The 18905-nt window shown below is 40.5% G+C and overlaps 1 protein-coding gene and 1 pseudogene across 2 annotated transcripts; both read right to left on the minus strand.

The window, feature by feature from the left end:
* Positions 1–3133: 3133 nt before the first annotated feature.
* LOC144666119 (E3 ubiquitin-protein ligase TRIM45-like) lies at positions 3134–6320 on the minus strand (annotated as a pseudogene).
* A 3649-nt stretch (positions 6321–9969) lies between these two features.
* On the minus strand, positions 9970–18757 carry LOC144665874 (uncharacterized). Of its 2 annotated transcripts, XM_078527154.1 has the most exons (9): positions 18653–18757; positions 17797–17935; positions 16989–17121; positions 16258–16455; positions 14814–14912; positions 13447–13550; positions 12209–12437; positions 11250–11321; positions 9970–10560 (listed from the first exon to the last, which is right to left on the minus strand). In XM_078527154.1, exons 2-9 carry the CDS (start codon positions 17883–17885, stop codon positions 10384–10386), a joined length of 1101 nt encoding a protein of 366 aa, XP_078383280.1. In that variant the 5' UTR covers positions 17886–17935; positions 18653–18757; the 3' UTR covers positions 9970–10383. The 2 variants fall into 2 exon arrangements, with proteins under 2 accessions (XP_078383280.1, XP_078383281.1); XM_078527155.1 differs by lacking the exon at positions 14814–14912.
* Positions 18758–18905: the final 148 nt, after the last annotated feature.

Here is an 18905-nt window from a genome sequence, read left to right on the forward strand (position 1 = left end):
AGCGGCCTCACCCTTTTAGCTTTGAGGAAAGAAGTGCAAGTTTACTAAAAGTTTGGAATATCGTAGAATTCTAGAACAGAGAAAACACATTTTGGGATCTCGAAGGAAACCGCTTTCGTTGCTTCTTGTTTCTATGTTACTTCGAAGAATGTAATGTAAAGTTTGCATCGTCACGCAACACTTTGCTGTTGCGTGACAACCTTATGAACGAAGGACACCGACTACGGTGAAAAGAAAGGCTCTCCAAGTGGATAAGTGACCATATAAGTGTCTTGATCTGAATGCAATGGAAAATGCAATCAATGTACAGCTTAACCTGATTTTTAGATGCCCCTTTCTGGTCGCCTGTTTCCTAGTCCAGTCCCTGGACTCTCTCTTCGCGCGCTTGGGTTTAACCCCTATAAACAGATAAAGGGCACGTGGAAGAAAGAGTTCAGGGTAGGCATGAATAGATTGTGCTAGTAAATTCAGGAAAAGTTGCTTCACAATATACCCAAAAGTTGCTCTAAAGTTGCTCAAATATCAAAAAGTTGCCACCAAAATTTAGAAAAGTTGCTTGCTCTCTAGAGTGAATTTTGCGTTTTCTAGAAATTGAAGCACTTGCAGGTTTACTAAGAGTTGCCCCAGCGTCTATGGCAAACACAATGGGGCCAATGTCTGAATTTTTACATTTTCCTCGTCTGAAATTTTTTTGTGATTGCGATGCCATAAGCCCATAAGTGACTGAGGCTCTATTTTGCAGCGAATAACCGCTGAATTTAAGCGCCCGTTAGATAGATAGCCGCTGTCGAGATTTCATGGGCGTAAAGCAAGTGTTATTTTATTCTCATTTTATTGTATATCCTCAGTTTTAATGAAATAAGTTTTGATAAAACCAGTTTTAATAAAATCTTTTGAAATGAAACGACCTTTTTATGGTTTGGATCGGTTTTATATCAATTTGTTGCTCACAAGTTGCCAAGGAAGGCAAAAGTTGCCCTAGGTTGCTGGTACTACAAAAAGTTGCTCAAAACGCTAAAAGTTGCTCAAAAGTTGCCGAGCACAATCTATTTATGCCTAGTTCAGGGACTGAACTACCTGCTTCCAGGCGACCAGAAAGGGGCGTCTGAAATTTAAGCTATGTACAGCTAAAAATGCGAGAATCATCTCTTCACAAAAGACAGATATGTCCAGGATTGAACGCTAATGAGATGCACGTTCCTCATGACAGGCATCACAAAGTGTCCTTATTAATAAAAATTCACCAAAACACACCAAATTTTGTCAAATATGAAGTAATATGGAAATATCAAATAACACAGTCAAACATGAAGTACTCATTAAACAATACCTGCGTTCAATCCTGGACATAAGTGGCCTTGCGGACACCTCGCTATTATTACGGACAAAACCCAGATCCCCGGCAAAATGGGTTTACTGGAAATGACTCCTACGACTATTACGGACTCTCGCTATAGCGGATACTAAACGACGCCCCAAGCGTGTACGCTGTAACGAGAGTTGACTGTAATCCCTAATCACTGGAAGGTGCAAATACCATGCAGCTGAGTTTTACGAAGGCGTTCGGTTTCTGTCTATCGGCAGCTATCGGGAAAACGCAAAACTGTGTGCGTTCTCTCCTCAAACAGCTCAAACCTCGCACGTTTTAGTTTCGCATTTTTGTTTTAACTCATCTCAACTTTCTTGCAAAGAGCCTTGAACAGGCTAATAGTGGACCTAGCCTGCGGAACAGGCGGTTGAGCAGAGCAGTACAGGAAGGAAGCCAATACTCTTTTTGCTTTGTTTAAGGTATCACGGGAGGAAAATTGGCGTTTTTGTTCCAAGTCAAATTGTGTACAAACCATCAATGGTAACCTCAATAAAGTATATATTTTCTGAAAGCTTACTGAACAAAGATTGTTATTTTGAAATTTGCTTTGATCATATAGAACATAATAAGCAACGTCAGCACTTTGTTTGCAATTATGATGTTGCGCAACATTAGGTTTCGATGATGATTACGATGATGATGATGATTATGATGATGATTTCGTACCAGATGCCCAGAACTACCGCAGTAGAGTATGACTGTTAGCACGAACCCGACGAAAGTCAGAGACCGAAAGAACATGTCGCTAAGGCAAGGAACCATAGAAGTTTTCTCCCTCTGGAAATTAATTTTAATATTTTTCAAACACGTTTTTGTTTTTTTTAGTCCTTAAAAATTTCCTACATCGGTTTTGAAGTGGAAAAGTTTGCTTTACGAATCTAAGGGCACGCTTATTCGAGGAGAGACATGCGTATATTGTAATAAGAACCACGTTCGTTACTACCAGGCTACATTATTTTCGTCTTTCTTTCATTGTGTACTTTAATGGTGTAATTTATATTTGGCAAGGTACAACAAGCATTAATAGGCGATGTTCACAAAAGCTGCCATGAAGATTTTCATATTATAATGCAAATTAGCCACGTTGTCTGCAAACATTGAAATGATGCCGTTCAGCTCGGAAAATCGGCTTGTCTAAATAAATGAGAACCTAGATATTTAATAATGATTTGATTACTAAGCTTACGTTAGTTTGAAAATGTTGCTTGATTATTTGACTTGTTAGCTACGCAAGCCGATTTCTAAATTCTTCCATGAAAGAGCAGAAATTACGTGAAACCAAAGTATGGGATGAAAAAAAGTTATCAGACATTATAAGAAAGCAACTGAAATTTGCCGATTTAAGCTTGCTTGGCCTTTGCATTATAAAGCGAAAACAAACATGGCGGCTATCGTGAAGAAGGCCTTTACCATTCATCAGATGATGTACTCTAGAACGTCTCTGATTGGTTGTTCCTTTCGCGCGAAAGCCGAGCATCAACCAATCAGACACTTCACAGATCTCTCAGATCCCCAGAGCTCGTTCACAGTGTGGAATTTTTTGGGTGGAATTGCAAATCGTCTTTTTAGTGGGGAAAGAACTGATTCGAGCGTGAAGCGGATAAAAGCGAGTTGGAAAATGGCCGCGCAAAATCTGGGGAATAGACGCGCAAACAAAAAATATTTGCCCGGCTGTTTATTCCAGTAACGCTTTCATTTTCGCTTTACGCTCAACGGAAACTGCTCGTATAGTCTAGAATTGAGCGTACTTAGAGAGACTCAAGCTACACATTGAGCTTTATTTGATTTTCAGCGCAACTTTAACTGTGTTTTCGTCACTCTCCACTGTTAACTGAAGTCAGACATTGCAGTTACGTTTTTGGCACTATATATGTTGGAGCATTGCAAGAATACAATGGGAATGCAGGAGGGAATCAAAGGTTTTAAAAAATACAATGGCACGAGATTTTCCTCTAAACTGCTGCTAATGAAAAAACCTGGATACGGTCATTGAACGTGTCTGCGACATAAAGATGGCCTTTCTTGTCCACCGCCACACCCGCGGGGAATAACATCAACCCGTCCCCCTGTCCTTTTCCACCAAATTTTGTGGCAAATGTTCCATTCGGCTGGAAAATCTGCACCCTGTGGTTACTTCGGTCTGCGACCACATACTGCCCCTGGTCATCTACGGTAATACCCGCGGGGTTGTTTAATAATCCGTCGGTATCCCCTCGGGATCCAAACTGAAGAGCGACAGAGCCATCCTTGTTAAAGACACAAACTCTGTGATTGTTGTAGTCTGTTGCCACTATGTGTCCGGTCTGACTTATGGCCACCCCCCACGGGCATGCCAATTCCTTCGAAACAATCATCCCCCTGGGGATCCCCTCACGTGAAAAGATTTGAATCCTGCTGTTTCCAGAGTCTGCTACGTAGATAACGTCATCCGAGTCAATAGCGACACCGAGCGGGTGTTTTAGCTTTCCGACTTCATCACCGAAACCTCCAAAACTCTTGAAGAGTCTACCCGAAGGTGTTACGATCTGTACACGATGGTTTTGACTGTCCGAAACGACAATTAGATTCCCGCGTCGGTTAAGCGCTAAGCAGTAAGGAAAGTTAAACTGTCCTTCCACGATTCCCTGCGATCCAAACGTTTTGAGCACTTCTCCTTTCAAAGAAAGTATTTTAATTCTGTGATTATGAGAGTCGGCCACCAAGAGATGTTCGTGTGAGTCCGCAATAACACTGTACGGATGAGAAAAACCACCGCAGTCTTCACTTCGTAGGATAAAATGACTACCTATCCAATCTCTTGGTCTTACTGTGACTGTGACAGGACTGTCCGCCACAGGACACCCATTTATACTCACGTGCAGCCAGTAAGTGTTTGGTTTCGTGATGACGTAAGCCAGCGAGTACGTTCCATCCTTGTTGTCTTGGCAACCATACTTAAATCCCGCGTTTTCAGGCGTCACTCGAGAGCTGGCCAATGAGAAAGAAAGCTTCACTTTGTCTCCTCCTCGTTGCTGTCTTTTTCCTTGTTGACTGACAGCTGTCAAAGTCATTCGATTGACTTCTCCCGTAATAACGTGCTGAGGCTCCTTGGCGGGAGATAAAACGCATAATGTAGGCTCGCAAGGCATACTAGAGGACTGTACTTTTACGTGACCTAAATGGCTAATATCATTCATAATTTTCTCGCTCTCTGCGACAAATTCAACCGAGCTGCGCGCCTCATTTTCCAGTTGATGACCTCCAGAATTTCTGCTCTATTTCTTCCACGAGCGAGCTGAGGCGATGAATAACAATTTGTCCAACACTAAGAATTTCCACGTCGCTCCCTTGCTTCACAGCGCAGTCCGTGAACAGACAACAGTCGCTTGCGTGTTGAACAGTTTGTTGTAGTGTCTTTTGTTTTGAAAACAAAGCTTCAAGCTTTGTACTACAATGTGACTCTACCTCATTTACAAGTTCATTCATGCGATTCTTTAACGCGTCTATCAACTTTTGAAAATATTCTTCGACGCTGCTGCGAATCTCCTTCTTTCGGTTCTCAACCGTTGAAATATCTTCTTTAATTAGACTAACCTTTTCACTGAGGAGTTTTTTCTTTCCTTTTATCTGTTCTGCAAGATTAACCATGTTAACTTTAAACGTCTTAGTGACCTCCGCGATATTGCGACATTCATGTTGTTCGTGAGTAGAACGTGAGCACTGGCGACAAATGGTTTGCTCGCAAGTTTGACAAAAATAACACAGTCGCTCTGATAAGTGAACGGAGCAAAACGAAGACCTTTGAAAATTGTTCCCCTTGAAAATTTGCCCTCTAAGTTCATCAACGGACTGTAAGTTGTGAGTTTTAGTAGCGCTCATTCGCCGATGCGCCGTCGAACAAAACTCACAGAGAAATAAATTGCAATCATTACAGCGCATGGTCACATTTTCACCTTCGGCCTCACAAGTATCGCAAACGAAATCCAACGATGTATTTTCCCGTACTGCCGCCATATTTACCATATTGTTCGCCACAAAGTTAAGTGGAAATTCGCAACGTAAATCCAACACTTTTGAACATATCGGACAGCGTGGAAGTTTGCCATTTTTCGGTGAAATCTTCTCGGCGTCGATGCACTTTTTACATAAAGTGTGTAGACACGGCAAAAGCAACGGTGAAACAAATCGTTTCTGACAGCCAGGACAAAACAAATCGTCGGAATTTGCCATCTCATCTGCAAATGTTACCTTCGTTCGTTGTTTGGCCATCATGGGAACGAAACAACTTCATTAACCTATTTAAACAGAGCAAGTACTTAACTAGTTTCTGAAGTGGTCATTGAACCATTTTCTTGCTATTAAATCGACGTTCTCTTGTTTTTCAATCCCGAAAATGAAAACAAATCATACAACTTTAGACTAAATTCGACGCTCGTTTGCACCACGATGCGTGACAAATGTCAATGAAATTTTAATCTCTTCACAACGCCGCCAGCGAACAAAACAAAGAACTTCGTGGTAAGTTGACACAACTTTTCAATGAATACAATTACTCTTTCGATCAATGACGCAAACTTCCGTAACTTTTGTGACAGTTTTCCAATTGTCTTTTCGTTTAGAATTTAACAATTTATAATCGAACGCAATGCGGTGGTTTATAAGACGATACGTGACTGTCTCGCGAGACGTTACAATTTCTACTACGCGTTGCTTCGCGTACGTGGGTGACTCACACGCAAGCTGAAACTCACTTATAAAAGATTTATTTTCCAAAAACTCACACCTGACTTATTATTTAGATAAGAACGTATTTCAATAAAAATTTAGAATAAACTGACTCCGGATTTAATTTTACGTAGCTAGCCTTTTTAGACCTTTTAACGCCCTCGCAATTCACAACGGTTATGTCAACAAAGGATTTTATCGTTTGTTTAGTTAGTGTTTTTAGTGTGCTTTGTGATTTGTTAATTTAACACGGACATCGAAGGGACAATATTATCAAAGTTTCAGTTTATTTGCCCAGAAACTAACCTCTAGGCGGTCCTAAGCAGAGATTGACCAAAACTGCGAGAAGAAAAATGTCGAGAAAGAGTCGTGAAAAAAGTCGAGAAAAAAGTCAGGGAAAAAGTCGGGAAAATGTCTACAAAAGGTCGGCAAAAATGTCGACAAAAAAGTCGGCAAAAATGTCGCAACAAAGTTGGCAAAAAAAGTTGACAGAAGAGTCGACAAAAAAAGTCAAGAAAGAAAAAAAAAACTGGAGTGAAATATCGTATTTACTCGAATTAGCGCCGCGGCGCTTATTAAATTTTTCTCGCCTCAAGTGCGGCGCTTATTCGAAAGCGACGCTTAAAGAATCTTATCCTTTACAGTTATTGAAAATAGCGTCTTTTGATTGTCAGTATTCCTCTCTTGCTGAGATAGAAGTGTATGGCGCTAGCTTTCCTGGTAAAGTTTGCGGCCTTCACAACATTTACAAGAACTACTTATCTAAGAGGGTCGAATAGAAAAACTAATGGGAGAGCGATAGGACAATCACTCATAACTGCAAAACATCGCTTTTGCTGCAAAGAAATGGTCAAGTTTGTTTTAGAGTTGCTTTGTAGTGCTGTTTTTAGTTAAACGAAATTCCTCAAATAAGCGCCGCATCGGGACTGCGGCGCTTATTAACTTTTTTTGTTCCAAATGCGGCGGTTATACGGGGGCGGCGCTCATTCGAGTAAATACGGTAACTATGACACTAACTGGGCTCCGTAGCGATGAGCCATCTAGCGCACCTACTTGAGAAGAATAAACGAACCTCAAACTATGCGGCCATAGAACGGAATGTTCAGATTCATGCGCTTGATACAAGAAAAGCGGTGGAGAGATATCTTACGAAATTTTTGCCCTAGTTCAGACTAAATTAGACCATTTTTCTTAACGTTTCAGACCCATAGATTTTTTTTTGGTGTTGAAAGTAATTCGCATTTGCTATAGATTTGCATTATTACGCTTTATCATCCATTAAAAAACTCAGCTCGCGCCATTTTCTCAACCAATTGGAAATAAAACCAAAACCAGTCGTGACTCGCTGGTGCACGTTTTCCCGCTGCCTCGTCCCCAGGCGCCAGTCGGCCGGACGGCAAAGGCGGTAAAGCGGGAAAACAGGGAGCGGGGGGGTTGATCGTTACCCCACAACGCCAAGCGAACCGTGCACTACCAAGGAGGAGGACGCCTGGGAACGAGGCAGCGTTTTCCCGCACTTCGCGCCGGCTGCCGGCGAAATGTATTTGCTTCGAGTTTTGATTGGTTCACTGGATTGTCTGTGCCTTTTGTGACTATGGATTGACAAAACCTATTCCTTTGTTTATGGTTTTACGACATTCATTGGAAAACTGCTGTAGCACCACAGGTAGCCCAAGCTCCTAAAGGAGCCGTCAACATATAGACCACATATGACATTGCGTAATAACGTTATTATAAGGGTTTGTATGGGAATATAACGATCGTAAAAAATAATTCAAAATAGAGGAAAAATATCCAATAAAATTAACTTACCTATCCTCTTCTGTCTATATCTTATGTTTCTATGCCGTTTGGAGGCGATTCCGTCAACATGTAGACTACATATGACATTGCGTAATAACGTTATTATAAGGGTTTGTATGGGAATATAACGATCGTAAAAATATAATTCAAAATAAAGGGAAAATATCCGAAAAATCGACTTACCTATCCTCTTCTATGTAAATCTTGTGTTTCTATGCCGTTTGGGGGCGTTTTGAAGCGATTCCAGTGGGTTTTAGGTTCGCTGGTTTCCTCTCTATATATTATATATAGAGAGGAAACCAGCGAACCTAAAAGTAAGTCCATTTTATCGGATATTTTCCCTTTATTTTGAATTATTTTTTACGATCGTTATATTCCCATACAAACCCTTATAATGATAGGAAACCAGCGAACCTAAAACCCACTGAAATGGCTTCAAATCGCCTCCAAACGGCATAGAAACATAAGATATAGACAGAAGAGGATAGGTAAGTTAATTTTATTGGATATTTTTCCTCTATTTTGAATTATTTTTTACGATCGTTATATTCCCATACAAACCCTTATAATAACGTTATTACGCAATGTCATATGTGGTCTATATGTTGACGGCTCCTTTAGGAGCTTGGGCTACCTGTGGTAGCACCTCAAATAGCGATCTCGAAAGAAACATTTTGATAGATTAGATTCAAGCTGCACTGTAACAAACCGATCAGATGAACTTTACTCTAAACAGTTGGTTCATGTCTCTCGCGCACACTTCATTCCAGTTTCCGATAAAGACGCTATGGATATCACTACTATCCCTGGATGGAATCCAAGTCCAACGAACGAATAAGAATACACCGGTGCCCATTTACACACCTGGGTGGAGAGAGGCACTGTGAGAGTTAAGTGTCTTGCACAAGAACACAATACAATGACCCTGGCCAGGGCTTGAACCCAGGCCCCTCGATCCGCATGTCCAGCGCACTAATAAGCCAACCGCGCCTCCCACACCCTCCTAAAGCCGCGATACAAAAAAGTTGCTAGGCCGTTACGTTCCGACCTTTACCGTATGTCACATTTAAGACAACCCGATACCGATTTATCGTAATATTTACATCTTATTTACCAAGGGCGCGGGCCGTACTAGGTAGTTATCGGTCATTGTTCTTGACATCATGGATTGGGGTCCGTGCAATGGGGGTACTGCATACCTCTTTCGGTTTGGAGATTATCCGTACAAATCAAGAGAAAACATTGACTCGCGGTCTCATTGAAAAAGTATTACTTTGTTTCAAACCAAAAGGGCAAAATCTATACCCTATTTGATTATTCCACTATTAGGCCATTTTAGGTCAAGCCGGTGAACGCGCAAAATGTGAGCGGTAATACACCAACCTCGTTGCCAGGGCTTTTCCCTTGGTAATTAGAGAAAACAGCCCTGGGAACGAGGTTGGTAATACACTGTAGAATGGTGCAAAAATACGGCAACGTTCCTAACTTTAACTTTAGCGTAATAGTGAAATAAGAAATCTCTTATACTCATTGCTGGAATTAAATACTAATCAACTCGCAAAATATCGGATAAGGTGTATATCTCGCTTCTCCCAAGGGTAGGGTTCGTTCAATCGATTCCCGAGCTTTTTTCGCCAATTGTGTACACCGGTAAATAACTGTTTTACAAATGATCTTCAGACATTCCTGCGAGTTAACAAGTGAATAAAGAAACCGTAAACCAACTTAAAACCCGTTAGTCAAAAACTGAGAAACCACACTGTATACCATATTTGTCTTGAGAAGTGTATTTACAACTACTGAACGTAAAATATTTACAGACCACTTAACTGTCGTGCTGTGTACTTAACTTCAAGATTAAAAAAAGTACTAATCAATAGCCCTGTTATCTGAATGGTCGCACACTAGGTTTTATCCGCAGAATTTAAATTTAGAACTATACTGTACAGCACAATGAACAGTATCACATGATAGTACCGCTCATTATATTTCATTTGAATGGTCACACACTAGGGATCCATTCAGAGGCCCTAAAGTTAGATCCACCTTTTATAGCATAAAGGGTTTCAAAGAAGAACTTAAAGCTGAGTGGAGGAGCTAAAAATAAATTCTGACGACAAAGGCCCTCCTTTTCCGAGACGAGACGCAAAACAAGAAAAAATGCCATAAAGTTAAGCATCTCAATTTACTTTTGCGACCTTCTCATACAATACACAAAAGTAAAGGCCGTTTGACTAGTCTAGACTCCATCACAAACGAGTACAATTTTATCAACATTGTCGTTGAAAACGAGGCTTTAAATATCGTCTTCAATGACCTGGCAAAAATTTGCATTAGTCTAGTCTAGATAGTCTTAACATAAGAACAAAAAAACTCGTCTTTACGTTAGTCTTGACTAGTCTAGACTTCCTTACAAACGAGTTACAATTGTCGTGACACTTTAAATCTCGTTTTCAACGACCTGGCAAAAATTTACATTATAACAATACGAGCTGTGAATATGAGTGTTAAGAGTAAGTTGGTGGCTGAGAAGCTATCGGGGGAATGGGCTCAGTCGCTCGCAGTGGTCTGATGACGGGTGACGAGCGGGTTAGGAGGTCGCTAATGACCCGTCCCGCGGGACGGGAGCTGTCTAGCGGCTGGAGACATGCCGTGGAGGGTGTCTTCTCTGCACGACGCGAAATCTGAAGAGAATAATACAGAAACACAATTAAACTTTTAAAAAAGTAACAATTTATGTGTAACCTCGATTTTATGGTAATATATTTTTTGTCCTCCCAAACTGGCATAACAATGTCTCGTGACGCAGTCATGGGTAAAATCAGACGATATTCCGCAAGATCGAGCAGGGTAATTTCTTACTATTTAACAAAACTCATTTTTACAAACTGTGACTGTGCGGCGTTTGACAGAAGTTCAAAGGAATCTGGACAAACTACTATATATATATATATTAGGTAAATAAAACCCTTCAGACGAATGATGTATTGGAGGATTGGAAGATAATGCCCGGGGCTGAAAGATTGTCGAAAAATGAAAATTGGACGATAGCAAAGCTTTAGGGCTACTTTAAAATTTTGAGGCCAATCATTATCCTCCAATACACCAGCAAGCCAGAAAGAGGTTTTTTTATTTTATTCAATATCACGCTTTATCGCGGTCACAATTAATATTTCCTCGTTAAAGTTCGTACGTTGAGTTTAAACAAATGTATTAAAAACTATAAAACGCATCCGAGTTAATTGTTGTTTATTAGCACGTTATGGAGTAATGCGGATATAATGAACTCAAACTGTCAAATCATAACGAGCGCAATTCCTCGAACGTTTTAAAATAAATAATAAATATTTTTCCGTTAACAGACGGTCTTCACCTGTCTTGGTCCACGTCTTACTATATTTCCTTCTCGCACCATCACGCCAGCAGATATGTCCATCGTATCGACCTTATTAAAAATAACAAAACACATCGCTGTCAGACTCGTAAGTAGCCTGCGAATACAGCCGCCTCATTCGCTCCCGCTACTACGTACTTTATGTACAGTATTTTTTGGAGTCCTATCTACGGTTCAGACCTGGATCAGAATGCCGAAAGGGGCAAAAAGGATAAAGTAAAAACCCGCGAGTAAGAACCTAACATTTAAGAACCTGTTAGGCTAAAATTAGCCTGCGAGCAGGCTCTCTATTTGGGGGCAACGTGAATATTGAAGTGCTCGAACGCCGAAGGCGCGAGCTTCGCCCACGCACTCGCGCCTTCGGCACTCGCGGGATCGCGCCTTCGGCGCTCGAAGAGTTCAATATACACGTTGCCCCCAAATGGAGAGCCTGCTCGCAGGCTAGGCTAAAATTTTTCCAATTAGACCCCATTTTTACAAGAATCTATTTAGCCTAAAATTTGGAAACAGGTTCTTATTAAAATGTCTACTTTTGGGAAAATATGTTTGGACAAGGCATTACTGTACATGCAAATAGTGTTTTCTTCTGAATGCTAAGTGCTTCACTTTTACATAAACGCTTATTTGGTATGCATTTTTATAAGGTCAAGGAATAGCTTCAATGTCTTAAAAAGTTCTATAGCAACAACGCAAAGTTTTCTTCAGGAAATAAGAACCTATTGAAAACCTAAATAGCCTAAATTTGTGTTAACTACCATTTATGTAAGAACCTGTTTAGGCTAACCTGATTTATTGAATGACTGAGAACCTCAAAAACCATACCACGTCATACGGCACATACGTACATAGCCAATATATGAAATTACCCCCCCCCCCCCCACCCCCTTCCCCCGCGAGCAAGCCATCCAGTTCTTTCAAAGTTACAAGCTAATGCTTACCAAGGGAGGTGGTAAGGGTGTTATGTGACCGGTGCTTTCGATCTGATACGAGTTGTTATGTAACGGGTTGGTATCAATATTCTGCGTGTGACTTGCACTTTTGGAAGGTTTCCACTCTTTGCCAGATCCCGGTTTTTGTGATTTTGGTCCCAGTTTTCTTGGTCTTGAGCGAGTGTGCACCAATTGTGCATCACTCTCATTGTCTACAATTGCAAACTTGGTTCGAACTCTGCAAGATAAGAAAGAAAATGGCATTGGAATTGGATACCAATTTGTGTTTTTAAAGGGACTATGTCAAGGGGATTTCGCAGTTTTTTGGTCTAAAAGGTAAAGTCTGTCTCCGAGCCATGAGGCCCATAGAGCCGGAGCTTATGCTAGTCCATTGCAGGGTTACCCCCCAGCAGTAAATTCGCCGGTACCCATTTATACACCTGGGTGGAGAGAGGCACTGTGAGAGTAAAGTGTCTTGCCCAAGAACACACAGCAGCGCCCCGGCCAGGCCTCGAACCCGGGCCGTTCGACTCGGAGTCGAGCGCGCTAACCATTTGGCCACCGCGCCTCCCACTAAACTGGTCTAAACTGTTCTGAAATTAGCGGTAGGCAAATTTACCCATGAAAACGCATATTAGGCATATTACAGGATTGAACTGATTGAATTTAAAACTGACATCATCATGAGGTTTGATTTGAGGTTTTTTTATTTGGATTTTAAAAAAAAAAAACGTTGAGGGTTTTTTTTGGCACACACATGGGCACAGGAGTTAATGTGACATCATTTCTCTGATATGTACAAATTACTTTCATTAGCCTCGTTCCCTTCTAATTCCCCGCCTCTCCTCTCCCTCTCGCTTCGTCCTCGATCTTCCCTTCTCCTTCCCCCCTACTTTCAAATTTGTAGTAAATAATAAAGATGGTAAATTCCCGTCGGGGACTCTGATTTGTTCTTTGTCCCATGCTCGTGTCAAGTTGAACACTTCATTTTCATTACTTTCAAATTGATGGAAAACTTTAAGACATGTTAAAGCAGAACACCATTTCCTATCAGCAGCATACGAAAGGGTTTCCTTTCCTCGCAGAAATGGTAAATGAAAAGCTGAGTGTTTGGATCTTGCAGTGGCACCTCCCCATATAAAAACATTTTTATGTACCCTCCCCTGGACAGAAAATTGACAAAAGTTAATAAAAAAAATTGTCAAGTGGCAAGAGTGCAGCTCACAGCATTGTTACTAGTCAGGTACCTGTGTGATGGAAGTTTATCAGGAGAAATCTTCATGACAGCTACAACATTTCCACGATCATCATACAGTACATCCTTGATGCCTGGTGGCCGGCCATATTGCGCCTGTTAACAGACAATATATACTTGACTTAAATCTTTGCCCTGGCCAGGGAATAGGGAAATCTTCAGTTTTCACAGAAAAATTTGCAGTAATCAACCCTCCAAGTTAAGACCATTTTAGTCGCTTTTAGTCGCCACTGGAACTGAAGTTACCAGCCTGGAGACTAAAATTGAGGAGAAGGAATGAAAGCGTGTGCTTAATTTAGCGACTAAGATTTTTCATTGGCGACCAAACTTGAGCAGTAGGTGACCAAACGGCCACTAAGGAAAAAGATATAGGTGGAGGGTTGGTGATCATAATGAATTGACCCATTACGGTAGCCGTGTTCACAGGGGTGGCGGGGGTCGAGTTGTTTGGTACTGGGAGACGTGAATATCTCATAGTAAACAGGTCTGCAGCTATATAATTTGCTTTTCTCAGGGACCAACTGCAGGGCTTGAGAATAACTTAAATTCCAGCTTACTTTTTACTGCTTATTTTTTTGTAATTTAGTTGGCAGTGCACAAAAGACCCCTTTCAAGCAGAAAAAAATCTACTTGTTTTGGACAACTTCATGAGACTTATTTTGGTTAGCTTACCCTACTTGTATATCCTTTAAGATTCGCCAAAGATCCTAAGGATCCTTTAAGGATCCTAAAAGAATCTCAGCAAAAATTCTTACAAAGTACTTAGTAAATAATGAGCAGGTCCCTGCAAGAAACCTGAAGATCTTTGGGGGATTAAATGAACATTTTTACCCCTGTAAAGTTACCTCGGTGCATCGTCCTCTTTCAGGGGAGATGCAGAGGCTGACAAATTCATGTACAGTGTAAGTTGTCTCACAAGTGGACTTCTTGTAGTTACACAGAGCAGAGATGATTCTTTTGTGGTGCTCACACTTATTACAGGCAGCTGATGCAGGGGTGGTTTCCTAGGCTGTAGTGTTGATATAAAAGGGTCTCGCTGCAGTGATGTTAAACAAACCCTCCCCGCCCCCAGCCCTTAAAAGTACAGTGTACCAATTGAATTGGCCTTAATTGTTGCCTGGGGTAATTATGTGATTAATGACTATTTCATACCAAGCTTACAGTTTTATAATTTATTGTCTTGGGTTACCTGTGGTTAAATTTATTGGTCAGCTAAAACACTAGTAACCATTTAATTTCTGTTTATAAATTTTTATCATTTTTTTAACATTTAAGTCCCAGATTTCTATATTCAATAATTTATATTTATTTTATAAGTTATCAATGGAAAGTGTTTGCATTATTTATCTTAGGATTTACCTGCGATTTCGAGGAGTGACTAACACTCCAAGATTGAGAAGATGATTTGGTTGTTGATGACCAGGAGTATCTGTACGACCTACTGCTCTCAGAAGGAAGCTGTTTATTTCAAACCAAAATGCAGTCAACATAAAAAATCTTCTAACTGGTCTCTATATACTTCCTTAAGAGCTAGTTAGGAGAGTTGGTTTAAATATCAGGTGTTGGTTATTATTCCTTTATTCTCAAAGCCTTTTAGAACTCTTGATTATTTATTTAAAAAATATGGGATAAAATTGACACGGATAGCTTTGAGGTTAAAGCTAGATTGAGGTAAAAGTTTTTTTTCCTAATACCAATACTATCATTTTGTTATCTCTTTATCTTGCCCAAAAAGGTGGGCAGCTATTTGTAGGGGGCTAGAGAATAGGTCTGTATTTATTTGAAGAAATACATTATTTTAATCTTACTGAGTGCTGGCGAGTTTAAAGGATTGGTTTCAATTTAAATAAATTACTGCTAACTCCTTTGGGAATTAAAAATTTGAAGTATTAAATTCCTCTTACTTACTTCAATACATTTTTTTGAGTGTTAATTACAAAAGTAGTATTGAGAAAATGTCCGTAAGTTGATTATATCTTTGTTACTGCTGTTTGTCACTTAATACAGATTCGTTTGGGGTTGAAGGGTGGTAAGGGGCCCTGGTGGAGTGCACTGGGGCCACCAGGTGTATTTCGCAAATGCCAGGAAATGCCCACCGTGTCATAGGCTCTGCCACCAAGTCAGCTGTCGCATGTCCTCGTCATAACCCTGGTAATGCAGTTGTACTGCAGCTGAGCAACAACGGCAAAAGGCGGGTATCCGGCGCCTTTCAAATAATGGGATATTGTGGCTAAGGGAAGGACACCCTGAGAGAAAACCCTGGTCCTCCAGGTTGGGGGTTGGGCATGGGGCCTATCGCCCCATCCCGTAAAAAATTGTTGATTACGGAAACCGGAAATTCTAATAAGCAATGTTACATCGGGAGCAGCACAACCACTTGCCTCCGGCCCTATGCCCACTTAGGGCTTTGGCCATAAGTCAAGTAAGTCACAGATTCGTTTAATTCAAATTTTTAGGCAATTTTATCCAGATCACACTAAAGTTATAGTTGAATCACAATAACTCGAACCTTCAAGGAAAATCGAAAAAGGTTCGAATTATCGAGAGTTTGAGTTAACGAGGGTAAAATAGATAAGAAAATGACCTGGAGGGGAATCAAAAAAGGTTGGAGTTAGCAGGAGGTTCGAGTTATTGAGGGTTCCGAGTTATCGGGATTCAACTGTAATAGCTGTAATGAAATATTTTTATCTGTTTTATGGGAGAACAGATCACATTTACAGAGTACCAATGAAACATGGCGGGGCATCAACTTTCATTGTATTTCTGTTTATTTAAGTGTGGCTACAATATCTGTTTGCTTTACCTTTAGAATAGATGAAGACGAAGACAACATGGCCAGTCCATTAGCGTCAGTGTGTTCTCGTGTGGCCTCCTTTTGCTGTCTCTCAGCTTTGTGTAAAACGTAGTCATCAGTCAGAGGTGTTAGATCCACTCCAGAAAATGACGGCAGCTTGCCTTTGTTTGGTTTAAATGGCACACTAGTTCGCTTTTTACCTTGAACCTAAAGCAGGACAATAAGCTGTACTGTTACACCAGTGGCTTAAGTTCTCTTACAGAAAGGGATTGACATATATGCCATGGCACCCTGTTGTATTAAAAAAAGTTTGTGTCCGAGCCAAGTCACCCATACAGCTGGAGCTTATCCCAGTTTCTGTAGCATTATGTGACTAGGAGTATTTCTACTCCCCCCTGGATGGGATGCTAGTTCATCGCAGGATTACCCCCCAGCAATAAATTTGCCGATACCCATTTATACACCTGGGTGGAAAAAGGCACTGTGAGAGTTAAGTGTCCGCTCGACTCGGAGTCGAGCAATTGCAAGCTAACCGTTAGGCCAGCACACCTCCCACTGCCTGTTGTATAACTGCACACAAATAATGTCATAGAGCAGTTTTCACTCAAGTGTTGAAAGTATTCATGTTTGCTTTGGTTTTGTGCGCACCTACAGTACTAACATGTAAAATTATGCCCAGTACAGGATGTGCAATGCAATACCAAGTTAAGTGTAAAAATTACAAATGTGGAAGGTCGCACCTGTGATATTGGAGGCTCCTTAGGTTTGTCTGTGTTCCTCTCCTCGGCAGTAGTAGGGGGCGGCTGGGCAGGACTGCCAATTGACAAAGGAGTGGCGGAGACTTCAAGGGCCTCAAATGGTGGTTCTGGGGCCCTGATGAATCAACAACAACAAATATTTGTACATCATGCATACTAACAGACAAAGATCACTTTGGTTACATCTGCTCCAATCTTATGGTCCAAAGAAGTCAGATCCCTAATGAGCAGACTAGAAGTGCCAGTCATTGCCTTTTTGATATAACCCGAGTAATATTTATCGTTACAAATGTAAGTAAATGTAGTGCAATGTAATTTATTGCATTGTAAGTAATTTTTCCTGTGTGTGTGTTGCCATCAATAAATCAATCAATCAATCAATCAATTAAAAAGATCTTTATTGGATCATTGGCAGAACTTTTAGCTCCTACTTCTGTAGCCTCAAGCGGCTGGAAGTACTAAAACTATTTCTAGATTGGATGTTAGTCAGGTTGCTCAAGTAAGTTGTTTGTGTGGATAGAGTCACTGTGAGAGTACCGGTAAACTGCCTTCCACGAACAAAGCACAATGACCATGGCCAGGCTAGAACCTGGAAACTTGAACCAGAATCTGATGTATACTTTTCCTGTCCTAACAATATGCTAATATGCATTGCCTTCAACTGAGTCAGGAACCTTGAAAAAAACTAAAAATTTCTAAATAAACTAAGCTTGCTGGCAAAAGAAACAAAGAGAAATCAACGATATTTGTGGCAGATGTTGGTGTATTCTACCAAAAACTTAATACTTACGCTGGCCTTTCTTCAGCAATGGATGACAACTCAGACTCACAATCTGATTGGACAGAAGATGTTGTTGATGCTGATGACGGCCGCAACATGATAGGCACTGATCCTTGAGCCCAAGAATCAGTAACAGGTGTCACAGGTTCTGAAAGAGATTTAAGACAAATTTTATTTAAACCCAACCCATTAAATTCCGGTTATAAGCCCAACCCCAGCTCCTCCTTATCACCCCCATGGTTATAGGCCCATCTACCTGGAAACAAAAACATACATCCGGTTATGAGCACCCCCCCCCCCCAAAAAAAAAAAAAAAAAAAAAAACAGATATAAGCTCCCCTCTGCTAGATGACAGTATTGAACAGGGCTTAATGTTGCTTTATTATTACTTTTAACTTATAAACATATTTCGATCAACTCTGTTGTGGCTCATTTTGAAACCTTTTTTTAAATCTGTTTATAAGCTCCTCCGGATATAAGCCCCTCCATTTATAAGCCCAACCAAAAACCCTTACGAAGTTGTATAAGCCCAGGGCTTATAAAGGGAATTTTACCCTATACATGTAGGTATAATAATCCATGTTGTTGCATACTGTCACTAATGATGCAGGTTCTCTTTTGACAAGGTCAACTTGCACAAAATCAATTTGAACATGGTTAATTTGAAGCACAGTGAATTTAACAGACTGCTTGTTATGCAAATTCACGTCCCTGCCACATGAACCTAGGCATAAATCCAGTCTCATTTCAAACAGTATCACATTTCTACTTGTGTTTTTTTCTTCATGAAGAAACTTTACATAACATTTATTATCATTATTGAAAGGGCGTAAAATGTTGAAAAACAGAAAACATTATTTTATACCTTCTTCCTCCAGCCATGTGGAGTCACATGCTGGGTTGTTCTCTCCAATATCACAAGCTAGAAACTGCCACTAAAACAAAAATGAAAATAAATTTCAGACTTTCAAAAATTGTCACAAACAATTCTTAAAACCAATGCAAAATATTTCCAATTTTAAACCGCCTAAATCAAATATAAGCCCATGGGCTTAAATTTAGTTATGGTCCCTAAAGAAGATATAACTTTTCTGACTGCAGTGCAGAGATGTAGCTAA

The sequence above is a fragment of the Oculina patagonica genome, chromosome 9, assembly GCF_052425735.1.
Source record: "Oculina patagonica isolate OP01 chromosome 9, crgOcupat, whole genome shotgun sequence".
NCBI classification, from domain to species: domain Eukaryota; kingdom Metazoa; phylum Cnidaria; class Anthozoa; order Scleractinia; family Oculinidae; genus Oculina; species Oculina patagonica.